The 22,949-nt window shown below is 31.5% G+C and overlaps 1 protein-coding gene across 3 annotated transcripts in view; it reads left to right on the top strand.

Moving 5' to 3' along the window:
* The first annotated feature begins 3,239 nt into the window (after positions 1 to 3,239).
* Ssb-c31a (single stranded-binding protein c31A) overlaps positions 3,240 to 22,949 on the top strand; it is a 30,974-nt gene continuing 11,264 nt past the window's right edge. Inside the window, exon 1 of one of the 3 annotated variants that reach the window (XM_067267827.1) lies at positions 3,240 to 3,324. Coding sequence is in view for 1 of the 3 variants with exons in the window: in XM_067267826.1 (XP_067123927.1) it covers positions 3,302 to 3,306 (5 nt within the window). In the remaining 2 variants the exon portion in view is untranslated. Of the gene's footprint in view, positions 3,395 to 22,949 lie in introns of all 3 variants that reach the window. The other 2 variants (XM_067267826.1, XM_067267828.1) reach the window with 2 other exon arrangements.

Genomic DNA, 22,949 nt, shown 5'->3' on the forward strand with positions numbered 1-22,949 from the left:
TCAAGGTCTATAAACATAAGGACGTTCCCTATAGGGCCGCCATTTTGGATCCGCAGTTAGAAGGGAACTGTATAGATTTCATGCTATCTACGTGTCGTAAACTGCACGTTCTTTTGAGTTTGAGTTACAGAATTTCTTATATAATTTCAAATAAAGTATTTTTTTCATTTACAAGTTACTCTTGACACACAATTAATAAATCTTTATTTAACAGACTGAACGTCATTCGCGATAGTGCCTTTGCCTCGGGTAGAGTAAAAAAACTCTCATAACCGGACATGCAGCAATTGGAAAGTAGGGCAGAGGGTATGGCTACTCCGGAAAGGTACAGGGAAGAGATACGGAAACTTCTCAGCCAAATATCTCGGACCCTTTCGAGAATGTTATGGCCGGTGACGGCTGAATTAAAGGGAAATTCACGTATCAACCATATTTCTGTTCACACCGACAAGCTAAAGATTTGCTTTATCCCTTTAAAAGAAAATTGCGGACAGGGAAAAGCATACCAGGGAGACCCACCAGAAAGAGTAAGGGATGTGAAAGATTCTAAAGATGACGATGAACCCATCGCTTACATCCGGTACATGCCCTCCAGATCTGTCGGAACAAAGCCGTGATCAAATACAGAGCTTGGAGGATGAAAATTTTAATGAACCTCAAAATAATGTTAATAAAACAAGCGATTCTCCTACCCCCGAAATTCTCAGTTGGTTTCCATTTACCTCGTTTGCAATATTGATGCCATTTACTCTCCTGAATTTGTCAGCGGGAAAACGAAATAATCTTATACCTTTGGCTGTCGAATTTTTACAGTTCGGTTAGCTCTCCTGTATTTAATGTTATTTTTGCTCTAGCATACAGTATTTATGATATATGCAAATATCGCACTTGTATTAATGTTTTATTTTAAAAGGAGAAAGTAACAGCACTAAAATGCAAATTTTAATATTTTCAATAAAACGTTTCCTTTATATTATGATAAACTGTATATCAATTTCAACAATGTAATCTTCCATTTAATCGTAAATACAGTAGAGACTCGTAAATCGGCACCCCGGTAATCGGAATCGCCGGTAATCGGCACGATTTTCAGTCGGACTGTGTCGTGCTGAATCGAACGTTTTTGATACTAAATTTACTTCTAAAGTATAATTTTCATGTTTTTATATTCTTCAATATATTTATTTTGTTTGTACAAAATGCAGAAATAATTTTTAACGATACGATAGCCTCGATTATTATTATAAAAATTTTCGTTAGGCTTAAAATCGACGAAAATTCAACACGAAGCGACACGCAACGGAGAAAAATTTGAACATCGGACAGGTTAATGTATTTTTTCGTACATAATCGGTAATCGGAACATATCACTAATCTGAACAACCCCAGTCCCCAATTAATTCCGATTTTCGGTTCACTACTGTATATATCAAGATTTCTAAACTGATGGTGTATACTATCACTAAGGAACTCTGTTTACTGAATCAGGTAATAGTATTCATTCGACTGAAAACGATTGATCAATTGATAGTCCTACACTACAATCGATTAAAAAGATCGATTAGCCTTTTCAGTCAACCGCATCTTCTGATAAGAAAGTAACGTCGTAAAGTTAGCAAATTTTCAGTTTGTATACTACATGCGACATTTTCTTTCTAAATTCTGAAGATTTACGCTTATTGGAGATTTTTTTAAAACTCTCTCCACATTTAGAGGATCTTTTCTAGAAAGCCCATTATGGATTCGGTAAGTTCACAATGCGACTTCCGAGTGGTGAAGAACGGCGCCTCACATAACCAGACTGATTACCTCCCGAAAATTTTCTGGGGATTCGATCCCGGATCCCCCTGAGCGGTAGGTTGCCATGGCCATCTGGCCAAATATAAACGATTAATAGAATAGTCTAGTTTGTATATTTATATACAATATATTACGAACATCATTGTATGTAATGATGGTAAAGCATATAAAGCTTAAATTTTACAAATACAGTGAGTGATCGGGTAACGAACAAATCGGATAACGAACATTTTCGCGAAAGATTTTTATGTTCGGACAAAGAACACCTCACAGAACAAACACAAGAAGAAGCGACGTAAAATAATGAATATCGATTGGTCTTCCCTTGTCTTCGGACAACAATTTGAAACTTTTCGGAGCACGGGAGACGTCGACATCGACGCTCAACCCGGTATATACTGATCGGATAGGATTCCTCCGAACTTTGAGACTCTCCCTTGTAATTCTAGCCTTTTATTTTTCTGACAGAAACAATTCTTTTATAGTATTCGGGTGGGCATTCATTAACTTTTCGTCGGTTTTTATTTTCGTAAGGTGAGAGTATAATAGCAAAGGTAGAAAGTGTCTGATGTTGCTAAGCAGTATGGCTCGAACAGGTCTACAGTAGGCCGCAGTTCAATCTTATCTAAGAAAGATACTGTATAATCAGAAAGGCTCAAGCACCTTAACGAGTAACAAAAATCACATCTAAGAAATAAAGAACATTGAAGAACTCATAATGGAACATGAAACTGATCTGACGACAGAAGAACGCCAAGAACTCTTGAATGAAGAACACCGAGAAACTCAGCGAGATATGTTTTCTTCTGAAAAAGAGGATTAATGCCGATATCTGATATTAATTAAAGATCTTTCGAAGAAGTGGAAGGATGTCAGAACGACGGTCCAATGGCATCCAAACCAGGTTGAGGTTAATAGGCTTGGGGATCTCTACAATTACAATGCTATTAATTACTTGTGAAAAATCGCGAAGAAGAGAGAAAAGCAATCGACATTAGACAGATTCTTTAGCCCCTACAAACGGAAAAAACATTTCTAATAAAAATTCAAGATTGTGTATTTTTATTATTACATATAAATAAACGTAGTAAGAAATTATTTATTTTTTTATTTTTTTGAGTCTCTAGAACGAATTAATCAAATTTTCATAAAACCTGTGTTAAATCGATAATCGGTTAACGAACAATTCTGATAGCAAACAAACGGGTTATGTTCGTTAACCGATTACCCACAGTATTAAAATTTTCATATAGGATTCAATTATAAAAGTAACAATAAATCCGATCGCTTATATTTCTTCCTCAAACAACGAAATGTTTTATTTCTTTTATATCTGAATAGAAATCCGCAAATAATAAATTATCATCGAATTACAGAATGAATGAATATAATTATATTCAATTTATTTTTTGCTTATTGTTTCTTATAAAATAAAGAGTATATTTATAGAGGTCGCTGCGTAGATTGAAAAGCGAGTGAAGTCGTTTGGCGAAAGTTTTGTATGAAGTTAGGAGATATTAATTGGTTATTTTAATTAGTTCTTTTATTAATTTAAGTGTAACGATTAATTAAATTATATTTTAGTATTCGTAAGGTAAAGAAAGATTGTTTTATTAACTCCAAATAAACTTTATTTTTCGAATTAATTACATTTTATAATCTAAACACCCAATGCTCTTATATCAGACTCTTGTGTAAAAATACAGCCCTTTGTTAACTGATGTAATTTTATATTTACGTATGAAACAGTTTTTTAATACAAAAAAAAACGACCATTTCTTTCTTTTATTTTTCTATTCTTAAAAAAAATCCATTTGGTTGTCTTGAATCTTTAAACAAGTGTTTATCTATTAATTAAATATTTCATGTTCATTTATTTATAAAGTATGATATATTAAAGTTTTAATAAAATGTCTGACTTTGAAAATGCAGGTATAAGTTAACTTATATATAATTTTTTTTTTAAATTTTCAGTTATGTAACTTTATTCTGTATTCTTAAATATAGATAGATATACTTTACAAATAAAAATTATTTTCTTTCTGTATGTATTCGTTTTATTCACGTTGATGTTTGAATTCGTTCGTCATTCGAGTAATTATTCTTTCTCAACTGTGTTTTATACGTAATTGTAATAAAAATCTTTGAATTATATAACAATATGCTTTTGTTACAAATATAAACATCTTAAAGCCAAATGATTGTTGGATTATATTGGTCTACTACTACTACTACCACCACCATGTTCTCCCGAAAATAAGATTTGGTCTTATATTAATTTTTGCTCTGAAAGACTCCTTGGGTCTTATTTTCGGGGATGTCTCATTCGAAGGCGCTTGCTTGGATATTTGCAAATACATAATTATAATTTATATTATCATTTATTTTGGCTGTTGTATAGATTACTCCCGATGGAATTTTGAGACTGTGAGTATATATCTGAACCGAGGGGACCAAGATGAGTTTGATGGTACCCTGCGTTTAGACCGGAGATGAAAAATAACAAAGTTATCATATTTACGATTTCTTGCCTTTCACAATGCATTCTATGCCATTTTAGAGTTTTCCACGGTAATGTATTTAATTCAACCGTGCGTGGACTTGCAGCCTTGAATATTGATGGAGCTGAAATAAAAGGTTTTCTATAAGCCTAGGAACAGTCACCTCCTGGAGGGATAGGTTAGGTTTTTTGGACAAGCTGCAAAAGCGGCACATAGTACTAGCTGACCGCGAGCGTGTTGGCGGCTGAGGGGGCCTTAGGCCTTGAGGTCAAAGAGCATGTGGTCGTGCAAAAAGAACTTACTCCAAATGCAGATGATCAGTGTGCCCGTGGATCGACATCTGCCTCTGTTGAAGATAAGTGTACAACCTGTTTTCTTGGCCTTTTACGTGGGCAGTTTTCTTTAGTCTTTACCGATGTGTCTTTAGAATATATGGCTGGCTTGCCGGACTGCCTGCTAAACGCGCGATAGGCTTAGTGGAGAGAGTGATGCGACTCCCAATTGCAATGTAAGTTGTTAAAATTTGATTATTGATAAACATGATGAGATAATGAAATACTTTTTTAATAGGGACAATATGTATAAAGAATCAGAAAGTGCCACCTAGTAAAAACTCTAAAATGGCATAGAATGCATTGTGAAAGGCAAGAAATCGTAAATATGATAACTGTTATTTTTTGTCTCCGATCCAAAAGTAGGGAACTGTCAAACTCGTCTTGGTCCCCTCGGTTCAGATATATACTCAGTCCCGAAATTCCACCAGGAGTAATCTATTCAACATCCTTTATTTTAATTATTAATGTCAATAATAATTATTTTTTAAAAAAACATAACAGACTAAAAATGTCTTTACTTATCACCATGTCCAGTCATCAGGAATGAGTCTTCCACAGCAGAGACAACCTTTCTTTAGAGGCTACACCTCTGCAAAATTTACAAAACAGTCTAAAAGTTGGCGGGTGACAATCCCAGCACAATTAAAAATATATTTCATTTGTAAAAAAAGGCTGACGAATTTACAATTTAAAAAAACGTAACTGAGACTAAAAATGTCTTCACTTATCACCTGTTTTTTAGTCTCTGTTATATTTTTTTAAATTGTAAATTTGTCAGCCCTTTTTTACAAATGAAATAATTATTTATATTTAATTATATATTAATACTGTTATTTTATAATTCAGTAAGTCTGTTGCAACCCACAACAGACATATTAAATATGAATATCTGACTGACAATCTTAACTGGGGCTTATTTTAGGGGTAGGGCTTATATTACGAGCATCGTGGAAAATTACGTTATGGCTTATTTTCCAGTTAGGTCTTATTTTTGGGGAAATACGGTACTAGTAATAATATGGCCCGTTATAATCTGGCAATGACTTTGGTTTGGTTTTAATACACATTTGTTATTTTCGATGTTATATAAAAGTAAATATAATTGAAAAGAAATAAGCATAGTTTGGTTTAAATGCATTTGGGTTTAATAATCTGTTCTTAGACTAATTAGACTAGAACAATTGCAAAGAAATTTCAAGCAGAATTTATCAAAGTTTCAAATAAAATATGTATCTAATCAATTCTGAACTTAAAAATTTTTGTTTAAAACTGTTTGTCTTGAAAGTGAGTTACTAATCCTGTAGAATCATATGGTATTTTCCAGATGCCATAATGGTAATCTAATACAGTTACATTTTTCAAAATGTAACTATATTGTCCAAGTTAGATTTTCAAGTTTTCCAAATTTTATCTAATAGATGACCTTATTAGATTTTTTTATTGTAACAAAATATAGAATTTAAAAAACATTAGTTATTTATAAAAAATTTTGAACATTTTTTAAATTAAATTAAAAATAACATGTATACAGACATTTATATATTTTCAATAGACACTAGAAATTAATAAATTGAAAATTTAATAAAAAATAAAGAACAATACTTTGAGTATCAATGCTATATGAAATTTTTCTTTATAAATGGTTTTTTTTTTTTAATCATAACTTTAAACAGTGCCAAAAGTTGCAGTAATATTAAATCAATTATCTTATGTTGGTGAAGTTATCTTTTAAGTTGGAATGTGAGTAAAATGTTCATTATTTTTATACATATTTTTCGTGCGAACATATCCCAATTGTTTTGCACATGATTTAATCTGTGCTATTGACTGGCCAATTACTTTGCTAAGTTTCATGCTAAAAAGTAGTGTGGTTTGCAGACTAGTCATGGTCTGAGCTTTCAGCTACTAGTTTGCAGTTTCCAGAAAAGAAAACACCATATTAAATGACACTAATTTTCCAAAGCATAAGTTATAATGGTAATTGTCATAATGCTACAATATATATATACATATTTAAAAAAGTAGGTAGTAATGTGAGTACCTCAATTTAAATTTAGTAAATAATATGGCAGAAATATGTACTGATTTGACACATTTGGAAAAATAACCTGTCAGTTATATCAACTAATTGAGAAATATTAGTTGGACATGGAGTTATGACAAGATATACTTTCATACTTTATCAATCAGTATCCTTGGATATGACCAGGGATTTTAAATACTATGTTTTTTTCTTTTTATTTTTTTTTAGTAAAAGTTAAGTTTCAAAAATTCTTTGGAATTCCAAACCTTTTGAAATAAGGTTTAGAAGTTCAATTTTACATAGAAATCTTTCAATGAAAAGTTTATTTATTTTCAGCTCTAAAAAAAATATCTTTTATAACATGCTAATATCTTTGCAGTGTGTTAATTCTAAATTTTTATTTATAAATGTTTTTTCTACTGTTTGGCAATGTATATTCTTGGGTCCATTTTAATGTTCTGTCATTGATAATTTTGGAAGTATTTTGAGTTTATGTATGTATATGTATATGTTACAGTCAAAACCCATTTTTAGTTAGAATGCGTTTTAACTAGTTGAAGCTAGTTTGTACTGGATGTCTTTGTTAAAACTAGTTTTAACTCAAATTCATTTTTGACTAGCAGTAAATTCTAGTTTTAACTAGACAAAACAGGTTTTCACAAAGACATCCAGTATAAACTAGTACAACTAGTTAAAACGCATTCTAACTAAAAACTGGTTTTGACTGCAACATACAGAGTGATTCAGGGAAGATGTCTACTTTTTGATATTTTCAAACGGTGACATCAGATATTGGCATGTGTGAATCGTTTGGCCAATATTGAGTGCAGAAAGCTGTAGTTTGCTACCGTTATCTCATTTTCTACATCTGAGAAAAATAAAAGTAAGATAAGAACAAAGTTTTTGTTGTGAAATGTTTCTAGAATCATTTTAAAACTAAAAGTTAAAATAGAATTTATTAAAAACTAGCAGGTAGGCCCGGCGTTGCTCGGGCAAAAGTAACGATAGCGATAATTAAGATCATTAAGTTATAGTCACAAAAGAAAAAGAATAATTTCATCAACAAACTAAGTATTTCAAAAGAAAGGCCGAATTTGAAAATCGAATGTTCTAATATTGTTCAATTTTTGCGACGTGTTCTGATTATATCCTTCGATTTTCATTGAATGTTCTAAAGAAGAAAGGTTGAGAAAAACCAAACTAATCTGTTTAAATTTGAAAATTGAATACGTTCTAACATATTACTTTTTTTCTTTTTTCTTTTCTTCCAGAGCCCGTAAATCTTGCACGTCGCTTTCTCTTGTTCTTTATTGTTACTTAACACTATTATTGTTACTTAACACTTTGGTACTTAAATTTGGTACCCTAACTGTGTACCAAATTTCAACTTTCAACTTCTAACCATTTGGGCTCTGCGCTGATTATTATTATTATTATTATTATTAACTCGTCTTGATTATATATATGGATTGAGAGAAACAATTAATGTGTGAGTTAAGGTTCTAAAGTTTCCATTGTGAGCTGCTACCGATCCCAATCAGACATGCTAGAACACATGACTCCACTAGGCATCTTACCCTGACAAATGGAAAAGATGTCATATTTTTCTTGGGGTAACATGCCTATTTTTTGTTAATTGAATTCCAATATGCCTATTTTTAATAAATTTTGTTTTCTCGTTTTATTGCAGGATATGCATAGAAATTATATAAGGACTTTCCAAAAAAGTTTTTGGACTGAAAAAAGCTTTCAGCTAGCTATAGAGCACGTTAGAACGGGCACAAACTTAACAATACTTATACTGCGCTGTTATACTTACCATGAAGTACTTTGTACTACATATGCAATAAATTAAATTTGGTTAAGATATTCGAAAATTAATTTTATGCAATTATATTTGTTATCTTACTTGAATGGCATTTGGCATCTCACCCGGATACTTGGGGTGAGATGCCTAAAATGCCAGACAGTAAAAAAAGTCATCATTGCAAACACAACATACAATTATTTTTCATATATTCCAATGTTTTATTTGAAAAACATGCTCAAGAATATGATATTTTCGTTAGAGGCCTCCAAAACCCAAATTATTGCTATAATTTTCTTCATAAGCAAAATGTTAGGCATCTTCCCCCGAATCACTACACACAACTTTATTTATTTCCCCCAAACATATTTATGTAGCTAAAATTAAAAAAGTTAAAACTAGTTTTATCTAAAATCAAAACATGCACAGCAGTAAATTAACTACATAAAACCTATTTTGTCTAGTTAAAACTAAAATTTACTGCTAGTCAAAAATGAATTTGTTAAAAGTAGTTTTAACTAGACAAAATGGGTTTTAACAAAGACGTCCAGTATAAACTTGTTTCAACTAGTTAAAATGCGTTCTAACTAAAAACAGGTTTTGACTGTAACAGAATATGGAAGTTGAAAAATTTTAACTTTTTCTGTGTCAAACAAAAACAGAAACATTTCAGTCAATGAGAATCTAGAACAAGAGGAGAATGGTTATGATGCACTAATAGATCCAGAATGAGATAGTTAGATTTGGATAATTGCCTACTTTATTATTAGAAGAAAGCAAGGTATAAAATAAAGTAGAAGCATAATACTATCTTAAGTAGATATTTATTTACTGTGGAAAGGATTTTAAGTGCAATTCTGAAACCAAACTTTTGAACAACTTTTTGTAGTTATGAAACATTTTCCAGAATCAAAAATTTGTGTTTTGAGTTTTTTTTTTATCATAAATTTAAATGATAAGCAAAACTGATATAAAGCCAAATTTTTCTCAAACACTACTTTCATTATCTACAACAAATTCACACTCCTTGTCGGAATTTTTATGTATAATACTGTTACTACAGAACAGAAATAGATTTGTTTTGATTTTTTGTTTCTATCAACATTTTCCATTATCTATTTATGCATCTAAGTATTTGGCTTTGCACTGGTATATTTCTTTTATAAAGACTGTTGTTTCTCTGACTGATTTGCTTCTTATATTTTTTTGTTTCTTGGATCTGGTTAGCTTTAATCATTTACTTATATGTTTAGTATGGATTGTTTACAACACAATTACTTTTTAAGTACAAGTAACAATGTTATAAATTATTCTATATTATTTTTAGTTTAATTGCTTTTTTTTCCTTGAAATGATATTTTGAATTTTTATATGCAAATTGCATTTTTTCTTCTTATAAATTTTAATTATGGTGCTGTTCATTAAATTTCTTAGCATACTATATATTACATTCTTAGAAAAATTATATAAATATCTTTGTAATTTTCAAAGTGGTTTTCATTATATTGGTTTACTGCATACAAACTTACTTGATTGTCATAGCAGCCTGATCAATGTCATGTGTAATTGTTTGTTATAAAAAATATTACATAGCATCTGTAATTTTGCTGTATTTTGTAGTGATTTAATTTTTATTTACTTATTGAAGGTAAAAATTAAACTAGGTATTTTAATTATTAGAAAAATCTTTATCAGATTTAACAAATCTTTTTATTATCAATGAGATTAAAATATAACAAAGCAATGTTTTTAGAAAATTCTAGCTTGCAAAAGATTACTCATATTCTATTTCAACAATATTGTAATTTGATATCAAGGAAAGAAATTAAATTGTTTATTTGCCTTATTTACAAGTTATTTGTTTAGGTAATATTTCTATATAAAATTATACTTTCAAATAAACTTGTTACATTGAAATGACAAAATATATTATTTTCTGTAAGTGAAAATTTAACATGTTATTCTACTAATTATATTTAAATCACTGAAAATATCTTTAATAACAGAATTAAAATAAACACAATGAACATTTCAGAATCTATTAAATGATTTTATGAAATAAACTAATTTTGTGTTCTGTAGCATTAAACTGAAAACATTTGAACTAATTTTAATAATTATTTTCTGTAATATGGCAGGTTTAAATAATTTTGAAGTAAAGAAACTACTATATATTTCTTGAATAAAATTATATATTTGAAGAATTATTATACATACACATGCACTTATTAGATTTTTGTATATATTATTTGTATCTGATTACATGTTTTGCATTGTAATGCCTTGTTATAATAATCAAAATTGTGTAAGTTAATATGATGTTTAAATAGTTGAATACTGAATTAAATAGATGAAAATATTAATTCTCATTATAAGTTAAGAGGTATAGTTTTTCTTTCATTAAATACAAGATTAGTTGAGCTGTTAATTATCTCTTTCAATTTATCTATTAATCAGTCAAATTTTATTAGTTTTTATTTATTGGGCTTCAATTTGAAAAAGTTGTAGACCTATAAATTCCCACTGTTGTCCATCTGTCCATATTTTCTTAATCTTGAGAAAGGAGTTAGATGAAATCTGAGACCAAATATGGAAACTTTAGGGGCAGTAGGTCCCGATTAATTATATATGAACTTTCGATGCAAACCAGAAATCGTGTTATTTCAATTCAAACTTCTTCCCCTGAAAGTGGTTAATAGAATGACTAGGGATTGCAATTGCTGGATCCCTCATCCAGCAATCCAGCTGGATCCAGCGCATTCTTCGGCCTGCTGGATCCAGCACTGCGGATCCGCAAATACTCAATTAACTTTCTAAATAATTGCGAAAAAGTCTACGTCGTCGCGTTGCCGCTTTGCTAACCACTAGACTGCTACTAATTACTTACTCACTACTTTACTAACACTAATAATTAAATTACTCATAAATAAACTATACCTTAATCAATCCAGAAAAATTTAATAAAATAATAACGTATTCAATCGCTTTTAACGATCTTCCTCAGTTACAAAAAAATACACTAACTATAGAACATAAAATGTGTTTCGAATAAATATAATAAGAATAGTGCTTAATTACATCCCAATTTTTTTAAACAAGATACATAGATGTACTGCCAGGTCTGATAATTTTCGTATTGTATACCGACGTAATCCCACTGTTTTCAAACTTTTAAGAAACGATAAAAAGAAAAAGGATCGAAATTCAACAACGGGTATATATTCGGTGCCTTTACACAACCAACGTTTCAATTCCAAGCTTGTTTATGTGGGTGCAACGATGCGCAGTTTAAAACAAAGGCTCAAGAGCACAAATATATAATCAGTAAGAACCTTGACAACACTGCGCTGGCATCATACGCAAGACAGAAGGATGTTAACGTCCAATGGGATCAAGCGGCAATTATAAAAACGACGAAGAATAGGCAAACGGTCAAACATCTTGAGAGATTGGAAATCTGCAAGGCGCACATGACAACTGGTTGTATAAACCATAGAGATGCGGACTCATTGTCTACCGTGTGGAGATCCTTTTACATTAATTAATGTTATTAACGGACAATGCTAGTTTCATTGGATCTTACATACAGAGTGTTTTTTTTTTTTAAACTGACGGTACTCAGAGACATCTGTAGAGCAATCTAACAGCCGAACTGTCGCCAAATTTGGGAGAGTGACTAAGGACGACATGGAAAAGAGATTCCGCGAAGAAAAAAGTAGTACCCAAATTTTGCGGTAGGGGTGGATTTGGCGCTGTTGTAGCAAAACAGCTAAGAATCTGCATAAAATCCAGCTGCAATTAACAAACACACGAATGAATAATCAGACAGAAGTTTCAGTGTAATAACGAAAGTTTAATTAATCAGCAAATAACCTTCTCCTTTCTTCAATGTGATCATTGTCCTGCTGGACAACTCATTGCACACTGAACACCGTGTTCTCTATGGCCGAACGTAACATGGCCGTCCGCAGGAATGTTCATCACAGTTCGAGAAATGTTGTCCTTCAAAGTCATCAAGTTTGGGACACTACTAAGATAGACCTTGGACTTTAAGTAACCCCACAGGAAAAAGTAACATGGGGTTAGATCCGCGGAGCGAGGCGGCCATGCAAGTGGAAAAAAGCGACTGATGACCCTTTCTTCAGTGAAGTGCTGGTAGCTTTTTCACTACAACAGCGTTAAATCCTCCTCTACCGGCGAATTTAGGTACTACTTTTTTCTTCGTGGAATCTCTTTTCCATGTCATCCTTAGTCACTCTCCCAAATTTGGCGACAGTCCGGCTGCTAGATTGCTCTACAGATGTTTCTGAGTACCATCAGTTTTTAAAAAAAACACCCTGTATATATTTTTTCCGCTATTTATTTCATTTGTTTATCTATATTTTGTCCGTTGGGCGTTTTCCGTTAATTTTCATATTTATTCCGAACACATTTTATGTTTTATATTTAATGTTCTATTTTTTGTAACCGAGGAAGATCGTTAAAAACAATTGAAAACGTTATTATTTTATTAAATTTTGCTGGATTGATAAAGGTGTAGTTTATTTAACTTATTTTACTTTCAGTACATAGTTTTACATACCTATAAATAACTACAGACTAATATGTAGAGTCTATATATATGAAATCTGGTAAGACTGATAGCCACTTAGCCACTGATTATCCGTCCTTACATTATTTATAATATATTAATATAAATTAATCAGTAGAATTACCTTTGCTATTATTTAACTTAAAGATTACATTATAGTTATAATCTAACTAAACATTTAAAGTTAATTATCTCTATCTCAAATGTTAAACCGAACCAAAGTTAATTTTACTACCTAAATGTGTAAGAAGTTTTACTGATTTATAGTGATCAGTCTAAATAATAAAAGCTTTTAAAGTATTTTTTTAAAATGTTTTATTTCATTAAAAAAACATAAATTGCAGGATAGATAGATAGATAACATTTTATTGCACCAAAAATACATCTGCGCTGGATCCAGCTGGAATGATTTCAATCCAGCAAAAATCCAGCTGGATTCAAAACACTGCTGGATTGCAATCCCTAAGAATGACTCAATTGTTAAAGGTAAAATATGATGTACAGGGGCAAGACACTACAGTACTAATTTGAGGTGGAGAGCATATATTTTAAATTATATATTTTAAAAAATATGATTAAAAATTGCAGCATGGCATTGTGATGATATCACAATAAATCAGGGGTGAGCAACCTTTTTAATCAACAGGCCAATTTAAATTCTAAAATTTTTTGGCGGGCCGCACATAAAGTAACACTTATTAATAATTTACAAAACTTTATTTATAATAAACATTAGAATAAAAAAAACATAAAATTTAAAAAAGTAAAGATTTCATATACAAATTTTAATGCAAAATAAAAACAAACAAGAAAAGAACAGAAAAACGAATTTACTTGAAATTTTTAATGAGAAATTTGGCACTGTTTTTTCGATACAAGCTGATCAATATCAGCCGGAATTGATGAGGTAGCTACACGTACGCAGCTTTCTAATCGTGCATCACTCAGTCTTGATCGGTGGTCATTTTTGATTAATTTCATGGTTGAAAATAATTGTTCGCAAACATACGTACTTCCGAACAGAGACATCATTTGCTTTGCATTTTTCGTCAAAAGCGGAAATTTCTCAGGGCTCACATAAGATTTATAAAAATTTTCGATGTTTACTGAGAAAAATACATTTTTTAAATCGGTATTATTCTGCATGTCAATCACTTCCATTTGAAAGTCTTCGGGAACTGTATCCACATCGATATTAAATGGCGAGGAAAACATTTTCATGGAAACCGCTGTCTTCTCAGCTTTGAACATTTGGAATCGTAATTGAAATTCGTTGATTAAAATGTCTATATATTGTGCGTATTTTTGAGAAGTAGTAACGTTTTCTTTTTCTAAATGTGGAAAGTGAGACACATTATTCTGCAAAAGATGCTGTTTCCACAATTTTAATTTGCGCTCAAAGCCCTGAATTTTATCATACAAATTGTGAATAAACTGTCCTTTGCCTTGAAGTTCCACATTAAGATCATTGAGATGCTGAGTCATGTCGATAAGAAACCCAAAATCGCACATCCATTCTTTATTACCAAAATGAGGAAAGGCATATCCCTTCATATCCAAGAACAATTGTATTTCGCTTTTTAAGTTGTATACTCTTTTTAGCATTGCACCTCTACTAAGCCAACGTACTTCGGTATTAAAAACCACGTCGCCATATTCAGTTTCTAAATCTTTCAGGAATTCTTTAAATTCACGGTGATTTAACGCGCGCGACTTTATAAAATTGATTAGTTTAATTATTGGTACTGTGACATTTGGCAAACTCAATCTTTTCGCACACAAATTTTCCTGGTGAATTATGCAGTGGTTAACGAATATTTCCCTTCCTGCGACCTTCTTAATGTCTTGAAATAGCCTTCCCGATACTCCTACCTCCATGCTTGACATTGCTCGTGCTCCATCTGTCGATATACCAATAATCTTTTCTAATGAAATTGAAAAATTTTCCAACACAGACTTTAGTTCATCGTACAGGTCTTTGCCGGTTGTAGTCCCTTGCATTGGAATCAGTGAACACAATTCTTCGGTAATATTAAATTTGGTGTCAATACCACGTAAAAATATAGCCAGTTGTGCTGTATCGCTAATATCGCAACTCTCATCAAGTGCCAAAGAACAGTATTCGAATTTTGCAATGCGTTCACGAAGCGTTGTTGCTATGTTCTCGGACAAGTCTTCAATTCTCCTTGCAATGGTGAATCTTGATAAACTAATGTTTGAAATAATATTTATTTTATCAGGAAATGCTATTTCTGCAACAGCAGTCAGACATTCTTTTATCATCTCTCCATCCGCAAAGGGTTTCATTTTTTTTGCCAGTATTTGACTGACAACAAAACTAGCCTTTACTGCCGTATTTGATAAAATAGCTTGATTTTTAAAAATAGCCTGTTGGTTTCCCAAGTTTTTCTCCATTTGATTAAACTTATCTATCCGGAGTTGTCCTGTTAAGTTTTTATATTGTTGTTCATGTTTTGTATCGTAATGCCTTTTTATGTTATATTCTTTTAATGTCGACACAGTCTCTGAGCATATTAAGCATACAGCTTTATCTTTGACGAAAGTGAAAAAATAATCAAATTTCCACTTTTCTTGGAAATGCCTGTGCTCATCCGCAACCTTCCGTTTTTTTGTTTGCTTTTCCGACATGCTATTATGGATTAAAAATTTGAAAGTTAAAAAAATTTGTAGGAAAACTTAATTTTGAATAAAAAAAACTCTAATATTACCTTTTTGACAATAATATTGCACTCACGCCTTTCAAGAAACACAAGAATTGCTAAAATTGCTAGTTAACAGCTTACCAGTCTGACTGATTGTGTGACAGAAGCAAACACAAACAAGCACAGACGCGGCGCGTTCGTATTGCATGTTTGAACAAGTCGCCGACAAGTGAGTAACTCGTCACAAAAAATTGTTTCGGTTTAGTATGTACTACCATTTTATTATAATTAATTTTATAACAATATATTGATGGGAGAAAGTCGATAAAATAAATTCAATTATAGAAATGCTTGGCGGGCCGCATAAACATGTTTAACGGGTCGCAAGCGGCCCGCGGGTTGCATGTTGCTCATCCCTGCAATAAATAATTTCTTGCTAAAAATTAACATTTTAATGATATACTAAACAAGCTTCATCACTATATTTAACTTCACTGATAAGGTTGTTAATTCTTTTTATTGATACATATGTAATTAGAATATTTGCTTTGATAAATGCAAATTTTAATATTTAAACAGCTGACTCTTAATATTTATTTTTTATATGTTGGAAATTTGACAACTTATACTCCATAACCTTTAAAAACAAAGTAGATGATTATTACTATTATTATAAAATATTTGTTTTTGTTTTGCTTATAATTTTTTTTTTTTTCAATGGAATTCTTCTTGATGATGATGATGATAACTTAGGGAATGTTCATAAATCATGGAATGACTACAAATGAACCCAATATTTTGCAAATTTTAATCTCCTCATCCTGGTGACTGACTGTGACCATGCAAGTTACCTCCATCACTAAAACTAAACTAAGGAAGCTGGATACCTAAATATTTTTATTTTTTTAATTTAAACACCAGGGAAGTTACAAAAAAGCTTTTGCTTTTTTGCAACTTCCCTGAAGAAACTTAAAAACAGTAAATTAAACAAAGATCAGTTACATGTAACAATTTGAACATTTTAAAGTTTAGTGTTAAGAATTATTTTTCTTACAAGTATTTTTTTTTTATGCTGACAGTTTATGTCGATGTTTAAATGTTTTTACAATTTACATTTTACTCTTGTAATTAATTATTTACATCACACTACATTTTGTTGGACATTTCCTGAAGTAGGCTGATAAAGGAGTGGCTGAAAATGTTCAAATGTGAATTTAATTGCTGGAAAATGGATAAATTTAAAACATTGTTCAAGAAATTGCAGGTTTTATTTCTGGCTTAACAAATCAACTTGACAAATTAGATTTAATGAGCTCTAAGAACATTATAAATAAGATTTACCCAGATAACATAATTGTACGTGCTTGATATTAAGTAAACAAATATCAGGTCACAGAATTTTCTGTCTGGGACAACAGTCATATAAGGTAATAGTTGGAAAACAGCTGTTCTGCTCATTCTTAAGAGATCATGCAATTAGCACCTATAATTAAATAATAATGTAAAAGAACATGCTATTGAATACTTGCCACAAGACAAAGGATAAAAGCATATGATTTGTTCTAGATAGTAATGCTTATCATTATTATTTATTATAATATTTATCAGAAAAATTATTTGGAGATTATCTGCAATATCTCTTAGCTGAATTCGATGTAAAACTCCATGAAATCAACTCATTAAAGAAAGAATAAATATTAAACATCTTGATATAGAAAGAAGCAGCTTACAAATGAAAGTTCATTATGTTTTATCTATCATTAATCTAATAAAACTGGAATATTTACAATAAATAATGTACTTTTTAATTTTTCGGCATTTGCTTCATTTTTCAAAATAGTACTTTTGGTTCAGCAAACAGTATAAATTATCCAAATGTAACATACAACTTTCAAGCAAACAAGTTTACTTAAACACATTCAAAATTTAGAAAAAAATACACTTTCAAACAAATAAATTAATCATCATATATTGATTTTCTTTTGAATTATGAATGTGTTTTGATAACTTGTTAGTTTACTTGACAGAAGATATATAATCATTGACAAAAAAATTAGCCTATATAGCTATATGCCAAGTTTTGTAGTAATTATGTCTCAGGCATGTATGTAAATGATTACAGTTGTGCTTTAACCCTCCGTGAGTCGCTAGGAATCGTTCTCTTACTTTGGTCGCATGGGTCTGTCAGACCCGTCATTTTTATTTTGAAATTAATAAATTTTTTCTATCGCGTAGAGGAACTACAATTTTTTCGTTAAATTCTACGCTTTGTTTTCTATCTAGTAGTATAAATTACTTCTGTATTGACGAAATTGTCTTTTTAATATTTATTTTTACGTAATTTGATGAAAAAATCACAAAATAATAAACATATCAAATTTCAACTCGCTGTAAGTTATCTGACGTTTCACCGATAATCATCGGGTTTGTTTTCAAATGGGGAAGAAAGTTCACTCATTCGTGTGAAGTCAGTAGAAATTCAGTACTACTGCTAAAAATTTTTTAAATAGATTTCGCGTTACCCCCTTTCGCGAGAGTCAATAAACGTTAATTGTTTTATGGCTCTATTAAAAAATGCTTATTTTTGGGTTTAAAATCGACTAATTGACAACTGTTTTATTTTGTTTTACTCATTAGAATGTCATCTTTAAGATTTAACAGATAGTTTTGTTAGATTTTCACACATGAATTTTATTTTTAATTTTTAATGTGATATAGTCGTGTGTTAGGCTTAACTCGATCACCTAATTCAAAAATTGACATCGGTCAAAATATTATTCAATTTATCAAAATTCTTTGTTGATAGTTTAGATATAAATGTTTTCTCTGCACGAAATGAATCGATCGAAAAAATAATGAGGGGCCCATCAAAAATTCGGCAATTAATGACATGTTGTCGATTCTGTAATTTGTTTTTTTTATAATATAAAATATTCACACAATAAAACTGTAAAAAGGCATGCATATCAATATCTGAATGTTATCAAAATGCAATTATCAAAAATTTTATAATTTTCACAATTTGTATTATCTTAATTTAGTTTTAAAGTTTTTTGTCGCGCTTTGTGTATCGCGCGACAAAACAGTCGCAACGCGATCAAACGCAGCGATTTCATTCATAATTACTTATGTAGATCGGGCTAACTTTTCAGGTTTGTTTTGTTGTGCCGCGATGAAAAATGAATAAATAATAAAAGCAGATTATAATTAAAAGTATTTTTATCAGATTAATCTGAATTATTAGATTATAGAATAATTATAGCTATGCGATATGATTGTCGCGTAGTTGTAATTATTTTTCTTATATCTAATTCCTTAATGTTTAGGGTCTAATTAGCTAACTTCTAGTTGTTATATTTCGTATGAACGTGTAAGCATCGTTTCAAAATTGTCTGGTGGGAATTGACTGAGATTAGAACTACCCTCCACGTAAATCAAGGTTATAATGTAAACAAACGTTAGACAATCGCCCAGTGACGTAGCGTGGGTGTCAGCCGCCTGGGGCGGAGGAAAATTTCCCTGCCCTCTTATTTAGGTATTTTTACAAGATGATATTATTTATTGTGAAATTTTGCCGCTCTCACTACGCTACGCCACTGCAATCGCCGAATTAAAATTTAATTTTTATTTTAAATTTGTATTTTAATTTAAATTGACCAGTCGTAAACTGTAATATGTTTCTGATAAAATCTCAAAACAAATCGATTTCAGTCTAATTTTTAAAGAAAATCGATTTTCTTTAGAAAATTTTCCCGATCAATTTCTTCACTATGATGTAATGACGACAAAAGCAATACATTTTTACTTTTTTTCGGCACATAGGAGACCAAAGTGATCGCTTTAGTAAATGCAAACTTACTACTGTTTACTTTTCTATTTTTTATATTTAAAAATTCTGCAGGAATTTCTTTTCTATTTTTTCTGATGGTACCAACTAGCGTTAATTTGTCTTGCAATAAATCTGTAGCCAAACTGAAACTGGTGAACCAGTTATCGGTAGTTATATTACGGCCGCTGTTAACAATAGGCCTAGTTAATCTTTTCACTACACTGTCCGCAGAATTCGATACTGAGAAGGGTCCATCGGGCTGTTTTCCGCAGTAAACCTCTAAATTGTGCGTATAAAATGTTTTACTGTCTACTAGCAAGAATATTTTTATACCGTATTTATTTGGTTTACTTGGTATATACTGGCGGAATCCGCACCGCCCTCTGAATCCTTCCAGTTTCTCATCTACGGTACAGTATTCCGATACATTGTAATTCTTTATACAATTATTCGTAAATACATCTAAAAAAGTTCGGACTGCTGCTAATTTATCAAACTTTAGTCTTTCACCTCGCGTCTGTTTATCATCAAATCGGAGATTTGCTAACAAAAAACGAAAACGTCTCTCCGACATGGCCGTTCTTGCGATTTCGAATCCTGTACCGTCCGTTGTCCACATTTCGTTAACGTGACAGCGATTTACCTTTTTATACGCAGCAAGGTAAAATAATCCGATTAGTGCTTTTATTTCCTGCAGATCTGTTGTATTTGCATCACGTTCTCTTTCGTAATGCGGTTGTACTTTTTGTATTTGTTGATTTGTGTGTATGACTATGATATCTAAAATATCATCTGTTACGAACAGATTCCAACATTCAAAAATAGACCTTGCGTTTGTAGCCTCTCCAATGGGACCAGGTATAAGATAAATCAAGTTCTCTCTTCTTGTCTTCGTTGCAGGATATTCCCACATACTCCATCTGGTTCCATCGCGAGCTAGGAAAAAACAATGCTCACCTGTTTGTGATGACGAGGCTGCTACTTGTGATGATGAGGCAACTGCAGGTGAGCCTACTTCTGATATATCTTCGTTTTCCTCTTGCTCGGTGTCTGTATTCTCAGATCTAACTTCTACAAAATCACATTCTTCTTCCGAAGAAGCATCTTCATATACTATATTCTCGATCTCTGAATCGATCATAAAATCTCCGTACATTTTTACTTTACTATAGACAAGGCACTCAAATATAGTCTATTAGGCCAGGCTTGTTTCTCCTAGTTTCAACGGTGGCATTGCCTTATATACAGTTTTTAGATCTGTTGGCCGACCAATCAGGAGCTAACTCGGTTGCTCTCCTGCAAATCTGTTTCAGTTGGCATATCTGTCTCAACATGTCTAGAACTGAGGCTATCCGATATTTTCAGAAAACGAGTTCTAACGACTAAAACCAGAATTCTCCTCTCACTACTCGACAGGTCTTCTTGAATGTACTAGTCTAACTCAGAAGCAGAAATGAACTAAAAACGCCATAAAAGTGATTTAATGACACACCGATCTCTTCTGACGGCTTTATTTTGTTTAAAGTATATGAGAATATACATTAAACAAAATAAACTTGACAGAAAAAGGGCAAAGTACTGAAAAGCGTCCCGACAAATAAAAAAAAAAGGAATAAACAAATGTAAACAAATCATGTGTTATTTAGATTACACTGTATTGTGAAAAATAATCAAAAAAGAAAATTGATACCGATTCAGATATAAAGGCCGGTTTATTACTACAGTACAGTAAATATATTACAGTTTACGGTGTTTAATTTTTTTTTAATACAAATTTAAAATAATACTAAAATTCACAACTAGATATTCCATAGACTTACTATAGGAAAATGGAGTTTCCAGGAAATATTCATTGCTAAACAATTTTAAAAACATGTTTACTCATCTGAACACTGTCGAACATTTAATTAGCAATTTATAGCTTATAACGCGATTAAAACAAAAGAATTTATAGCGATTGTGTAAATTCGATTACCAAGATCATTTCCGAGGGGGCAGGACATTTTTTGAAATTTTATAGCTAGACTGTTTTCACAAGTTTCTGATTACTTAGTAAAAGTGAAAAAAGCCAACTTGCATCGCCCAATATACGAGGAATAATCATAAATTAATTATAAAAGTGATAAATAAAAATTATATGATAAGAATAAAAAATAATTAAATTAATTAAAAAGTAATTAGACATTACTTTTAAAAACAATATTATAACAAAAAAAACAAAAATTTAAATATACAAATAAATAACGATATGATAGGATTTAATAAACACCGCGCGACAACTTAAATGCGATAAAGTTATTGCGACACTCGCTATCGGCAACGGCGACAAATTAAACGGTTTTTTTTTTACCCCCATCATGAGTCGCATGGGTCTGACAGACCCAAAGTATTTTTTTTCTCAAAAATGAGCGTTGTTATTCAAAAATATTTAACAGCATGTTAATCGGGATAGAAAGTTAGAAGAATATTAATTTTTTCAGATTTTTTGGAAAATATTCAATATTAAAAAATTTTAACTAAAGTTCGCGCCGGGTATGTCAGACCCGTTCGACTCACGAAGGGTTAATTGCAGCCAGTTAATATTACTAGAGTGCTTTAAAATCACTATTCCAGTATTGTAATGAAAAGGCTTAGTGTCTAGAATTTTCAATGCACTTGTAGTTTGGATGTCTTGAATGCCAGTTATACCTATAAAAGAGTCAAAAACATTATTTATAGCTGACAATGTTTGAGAAAGAAGACATCATTGGGCTGAGAGAAACAAGATGGCTGTTTTGCCAAATTGCCTGCTGTCTGAGATATTCTGACCTGACTGAGGAAGTATACATATGGCAGACAAACTCTAGACAGACTACCAGGAGAAATAATCATCTGATCATCAGAAAAGCACAAACAGCTGCAAGGGCATTTTCGTCCACCATCCAGAAACAACTTGCAGAGACAAATTTGCATGCATCGTAAATGTTATGCGTCCTGTTCATTAGCTCCCAATATTGTCAGTTTTCATTTGCAGTGATTCTGTGACAGAAACAGGGATTGCTATGATCTAGTAGTGTTTATAGCAGAGTCTTCAGCAATAAATCCTGGTTTCGTTGGAAACAGGTGAGTACTATGTTAGGAAGTATTGAACTACTGGTGATTGCTGAAGCACTCACCTCTAGTATGCCCTTGAGTGGCTCAATGTCTTATGCTGGTGTGCATAGCAGTCTTACATGTCAGTCAGTCAGTCATAGTAGTGGTGCAAGGGAACATTGACAGCACAGAAATATTTAGGAAATCCAAACGTTTGTGTGTTGCTCTTCATGACAAAATTGCAATTTCCAGCATAATAATGCTCAGCTGCACACAGGTAGGATTTCCCAAGAATGTCTTTGTTACATCGCCACACTTCCTTGGTCTG

Source organism: Centruroides vittatus, unplaced genomic scaffold (assembly GCF_030686945.1).
Source record: "Centruroides vittatus isolate TY-2023 unplaced genomic scaffold, ASM3068694v2 contig_3088, whole genome shotgun sequence".
Classification (NCBI taxonomy): Eukaryota; Metazoa; Arthropoda; class Arachnida; order Scorpiones; family Buthidae; genus Centruroides; species Centruroides vittatus.